The sequence below is a fragment of the Choloepus didactylus genome, chromosome 6, assembly GCF_015220235.1.
Source record: "Choloepus didactylus isolate mChoDid1 chromosome 6, mChoDid1.pri, whole genome shotgun sequence".
In the NCBI taxonomy this organism is placed as follows: domain Eukaryota; kingdom Metazoa; phylum Chordata; class Mammalia; order Pilosa; family Megalonychidae; genus Choloepus; species Choloepus didactylus.
Window position 1 is genome coordinate 120,795,149 of NC_051312.1, and position 5,872 is coordinate 120,801,020.

At 38.5% G+C, this 5,872-nt stretch overlaps 1 protein-coding gene across 1 annotated transcript; it reads right to left on the reverse strand.

Moving 5' to 3' along the window:
- Window positions 1–313: 313 nt before the first annotated feature.
- Window positions 314–5,671, reverse strand: LOC119537284 (caspase recruitment domain-containing protein 18-like). The gene is made up of 2 exons (XM_037839791.1): window positions 5,599–5,671; window positions 314–582 (listed from the first exon to the last, which is right to left on the reverse strand). Exons 1-2 carry the CDS (start codon window positions 5,669–5,671, stop codon window positions 314–316), a joined length of 342 nt encoding a protein of 113 aa, XP_037695719.1.
- Window positions 5,672–5,872: the final 201 nt, after the last annotated feature.

The following is a 5,872-nucleotide window of genomic DNA, read 5'->3' on the forward strand; positions in this document are numbered from 1 at the left end:
TGCTCCCCAGGGTCAGGGAAGGATTTGGGATGAAACCATTTAGATTGTTCCCATGAACCATAATAAATTAACTCTACACACTGAGGACTGGAGATGTGCTGAACTCAACATAAGGAACTGAGCAAAACAGTATAAGGGCACAGAAGAGAAGAGACAAGAAGGCATGCACCAGGGCCATGGATATAGGAATGGTGCCAGAGGCAGAAAAGATAGGAAGCTTCTTCTAAACCCTCATGACAAATGAAAAATAACAGATATTTAGCTCAAGATACAAGGGATACTTGAAATTTAGGCTAGCTCATTAGACTTGACTTTACTTCAGCCCCATCTTCAATGCAATTTCAGGGTCTTCTTGACAGAGATGCTGGATAAATTTCCCAAAAGCATGGCACCGTTTCCCAATAACAAGGTCAGTCAAGACTTGAGCCTTATCCGTGACTGTAGCATTTTCATCTCTCACTTTGTATATCTCTTCCAGGTGTATTACTCCATCCTCTAATAGATCATCCAGCAAGGTATTTATTGTACTGCTGCCTACTGAGTTGATAAACAGCTGGCTCTTCTGACTCAGGTTTCTTTCTACTTGAAGCACAAAGATTCCTCAATTAATTAAACACAGCCAGATTTTCCACTCAATCTTTTTTTACTCTTTCTCAACCAAACTTTCCATTCCCCAGGGTTCAGTAGTCTTGAGGAATGGCTGAATACTTCAGAGACAGAGACATCCTTAGGAGAGAAAAAGTCTGCTCTGGTGTAAGCTAACTGACATCTATAGTGAACATCTGTTTTTAATAAATCAGCAGCCATCTCATGTTGCTTATTTTTTATTCCATCCTCCAGATCAAAACCAAAAAAAATGGCTGAATACTTTTGAGGTGTCCACTCCATATAGCTCCTTTTTCCTAGCATTACCCAGAAATGCTCCTGAGTGACCCAAGTGGCCTGGGAGACTTGCTTTCATGATTCTCCTGCTTTCTGATTCTCCTGAATCAGAAAATCAGAGGTCAATCTGTTTTGACTCACCTCAGCTCCTTGAACTCTGAAGAGGTATGAAAGGCTGAATCCTTTGGGAACAACAGCTGCTGGTATCCATCCTGTGCGTATTCTGCATTCTCAGTTGACTCATAACTTGTAGAATCAAGTAAAGACTTGCAAAACATTAGCAAGATACCAATAGAGCCCCAGATTCTTCCTGGCTCTTACCTTTTCATTCCAAAAAGCTGTGAAAGGCTGACTGATCTCCTTCCCACCCTACCTCATTCATCTCACTCCCCCTTCACCTCAAGGCTGCTCAGACAGCTTTCAACAAGCCTAACGAGAAAGGCAGCCCTTTCCCAAAGTGCTTCATCCTGTTAGACTGGAAAAGACTCACCAGCCATGTTTCTTCACCCTGCCCTAGGTATGCGATTGGAACAGGAAGCAGAGTTGCCCTTTCTCTTTAAGCAGGGTGGTGCACAGGTTAAGAATAAATGACTGCATCTATGTGTATGAATATCTAAGTATTTCCTTGGAAGTTTCTAATTATTATCGTTTCCCAAGAAGTTTTTAATTCTTGATTGCAGCAATAAATTTGCTTCACCATTTCTTGGGGAGTGAGGAGTAAGAATAAGAAAGAAAGAAAAGGAAAGAATAACAAAAAAGTAAATAAAAAATTTAAAAATAAGAAAAAAACAAAAAAAAAGGAAAGAAGAAAAGTAAAGGAAGAGAGGAAGGAAGGAAGGAAGGGAGGAAGGATGGATGAAGAAAGGATGGAAGGAGAGAGAAAGGTGAAAGAATGCATGCTCATTCATAGCTGAATACATAACATAAAGAATCTTGAATTCAACAAAGTTTAAATAGAAAGTCAAATCAGACCATAGGACTGTTTTGACACTAAATCAAGTACTAAGACCTCTTGACTCCTTTCCATTGTGCCCTAAATAGACCTCTGGGCTGCCTCCACTCATAGTAATGGTATATATCCCCAGGAAGCAGTTTTGTTTTTTGGAACCTAAGGTTTTTTTTTTTTTTTTTTTTTTTTTTTTTTTTTTACCAGAGTCAAACCTTTTCTTATAGAGCTCTTCTTCTTCAGATGGCTCCTTTTTAAGGGACACTGTAGCACACAGCCTAAAAGTGCAGACTCTGAAGTCAGAATGGTTGAATTAACATTAACTGTCTGATCTTAGGCAAAGAACTTAACTATGCCTCGATTCCCCATCTTCAAAATGGATTTGATAATTGCTACCTTGTGTTATTGTGAGGATTAAAGGAATCAATATAAATAAATGCTTAAACTATTGCGGGGCCTATAGGGAGCAGTTAGTAAACATTATGATGGGTGTCCATGTAACAATCCCAGTTCATTCAATGCAATATTTAACATAAGAATTTACTGAGGACAAATTCTACGTGTCAGGCATATTTTAGCTGCTAAGGAAACAAAATCCCTATCCTAATGGAACTTACATTATAGTGATAAAGACACATATCATGCCCAATTTGTGGGCAATTGATTGTACACATTGGATCTTTGGATAATTGTATGGTATGTGAACAATCTCAATTTAAAAAAAAGTAAAAAAATAAAAAAAACCTATAAAAAAATAAAAAAAAAACAATTGAAGAAACATTTCTGGGAGGCAGATTTGTGAAAGCTTCTCCTGTCTTCCCGCCAGCATAAATAAACCCTCTTTTCCTTTTCAAAAAGAAAAGAAAAGAAAAGAAAAGAAAAGAAAAGAAAAGAAAAGAAAATGTTAGTGATTATGATGTTCAAATGGAAAGGATAAGATTTTCGTTTCTTATTTTATTGGAGTCCACACAGGCATTTGTAAATCTGGTAAGACTCCAAGAAGGGGGTGGAACTCATAAAATGGCTACAGTTGGAATTATCCACAACCCTTATTGGATAAGTACTTGGATTCAGAATATAATTTTGGTTCAGATGTAGTGTTCATAAAATAAATGAATAATGGGATAAATAACAAGTAGTGTTTTCAAGGATAAATTACTTGAGACCCAGGCCCATGTCAGATTTCTGGAATGTGATTTTCCACTGATATTTCAGATTTGTGATTATGATAATAGTGTGAGTGTGGAGAATAGATGTAACATAGGAAGCAGAAGGTTCCCAGATGCTAATTCTACCTGTGCCATTTGTGACTCTTAGAAGGGACCCAGTTTTCTACCTATCATTTTTCTATTTTTAGACATGGACAGTCTAGAGTATATCTAATGAATGCAGCTTAGTGAGATCAGTAATCAAATGCAAAATGTTATATTTTCCCTTCTCTAGAAACCCTATCCTTTTCCTGGCTTTGGTGTTTAATAGCCTTTGATTCATGGGTACATTATCTGTTGTTTGATGTCAAATGAGTTAGTTAACCCGTCTGAGCCTGAGTTTGGTCATCTATCCAGTTTCTTCATGTGTATCATTCCTGCTATCAAGTCTGTTGTGACAATTAAATAGAATAATATGTATAAAAACATTGCTTGGCAATAAAGGATGTGATTGCTATTATACCAGCTATAGTGATAACACCTTACATTTCTTCATAAAGTGCTTGTAAATTCTTCATGTCTTATTTCATTGTCTTTTCATAATGCCTCTCTCTGTCAGACAAGATAAAAGTCTATGTCAGACTTACTTAGTCTTCTTATTCACTTCTCATGAATAAGAAAGATTAAGTATCTGTGGTTGGAAGACTTGCCAGGAACAAGGTGCCTCCTTACTCTATACTGTGTTTCGTGTGAGGAGCTGCTTGCACTTCATCCTGGTAGATGTGCCGGGAAATATGAAGAACATCAGCAGATAAGATAGGACTAAAACTCTACTCTCAAAGACTTCAAATAATTTGGTGCGTAAGCATAGGAAAAATTGTACCACAATATGGGAGAACATAGACTAAAAGTGCTGTAAGATATCAGAACAGGGGGAATTAAATATGGTCTGGAGTAGACAGGAAGATTTCTCACAGGTGGCAGGATGTGCTCCTGGGATCTGCAGAGTGAAGGTTTTGGGTAAGTAGTGGGAAGAGGGAGGTTAATGATTGGCTGATAGCTCACCCTCATATAGATACTTTGATAGGCTGTTTAACCTGCCAGCAACACTGGGAAAGGACTCTTCCCAGCTTTGCAATGAGGAAATTGAGGCTTCAAAAAATAGGTCTCTTGCCCAAGGTCATAGAGGGAATCAGATTTATATTCAGGGCCAAAGAGTGAATCAATTTGATTACCTAACTCCAAAGACAGTGATTTTGTGTCTGCACAGAGCAGAGGCAAGAGATAAGGAAAATCCAGACAGAGAATAACCTAGGAACAAAATCAAGAGGCAGGTGTTGTGTGAACAAGGGAAGAAACATAAAGAAAGACTTTTGTCTGAATCAAGGGCTTTTTATGAAAGCAGTGAGAAAAATTTTTGAGAGATTGGATGCCAATTAAGAAAAATTTTGACAGCAAGCGTGAGTGTGATAATTGTGAATCAATGCTGATTCTAGAGTACAATGTTCACATTGTATCTCCCCGAGAAAGCTATACATAGGTAGTTGATCACTACTGCCCATGCTAATAAAACTTTTTAAAAATATTAAGCTATTCCAGGAATACTGCATCGAAATCTCCAAGGATAAGAATTGTGTTGCTCTATATTTATGATATTTCAAGGCAGAATCAATATATTACCTCTGTTTAAAATCACTGTCTGAGCATCTGTATCTGTAATTGGGAATGATTGGATTCTCTAGAACACCTTCATGCTCCTCAAGCTCCAGCTGTTAATACTTCACACACTATGAGCAGTTACTGATTTCATAAAGGGCAGGGGCTGGGGATGAGTGGTCAGGGAATGGGGTCAGGGAATGGGGTCGGGACAGAGAGGGAACGTCTAAAATTTGGAGTTAAAGAGGTGGAAGTCTGCAAAGTGGGGAGACAGGGAAGAGCAGCAGGGAGCTTGTCTGGTTTGGCAGGCAGTCAAGAGGTGTGGGGGCCTTTCTGAGGCCAATTCCTAGAGTGGAACTGCTAGGGGATATTGAATCGTGAAATCTAAGCCAGGTGGGAATGCTTAATTTGGGACTCACTCTAAGCCAAAGCTCTTGAGGGGTACTGACTCTGAACGGTCTTGAATCTGATGTGGCACTTGGCTATGGGCAGAAATATAAATAAACATTTTGGATGAAATTTTCCCTAGTTAGACTCATTGGAGTCCCATTAAGATATCAATAAGAATAAAAGCAGAGAGATGAGGAGATGGAAAATATTAGAGAAATTAAGATATTCAAAGTTTGGAATAAGAAGTCCTAATATGTTTCTGCTTATTTTCCTATGGCTGCTGTAACAAATTACCACAAATCAAGTGGTTTCAACCAACAGAAGTTTATTATCTCATAGTTCTGTAGGTTAAAAGTTGGAAACAAGTCTTACCAGACTAAATCAAGGTATCTGTAAGGCTTCATTCTTCACAGAAGATGTGGGGAATAATCCACTTCTAAGCTCATCTGGTTTGCTGGCTGAATATAGTTACTTACAGTTGTAGGACTGACATCTCCACTCCCTTGCTGGCTATCAGCTGGAAATGGCTTCTACTTTCTAGAGATCCCTCTCTGGTCCTTGCATGAGGACACTTACATCTTAGAACCAGCAACAGTGCATCAAGTCCTTCTCGTGCTTGGACTCTCTCTGACTTTTCCTTCTGTTGCATCTCTTCTGCTTTCATAAAGAGAAAGATCCCTGCTTTTAAGGGCTCATGTGATTACATTAGGCCCACTCAGATAATCCAGTATGGTCTCCCCATTTTCAGGACAATTTATTAGTGAACTTAATTATACCCAAAAGTCCCTTTTAGTATTTAATGCAACATATTCACAGCTGTAACACTAGGGGGTCAAGATTATGGGGTCAA

Bases quoted from the DNA above. Each gene is read 5' to 3' on its own strand.
- LOC119537284 (XM_037839791.1), bottom strand. From the start codon at position 5,671: ATGCAACAGAAGGAAAAGTCAGAGAGAGTCCAAGCACGAGAAGGACTT. The intron at 583-5,598 runs GTAAGTGTCCTC...TTGTGCTTCAAG, and splicing joins ACTGTTGCTGGTTCTAAGAT to TAGAAAGAAACCTGAGTCAG.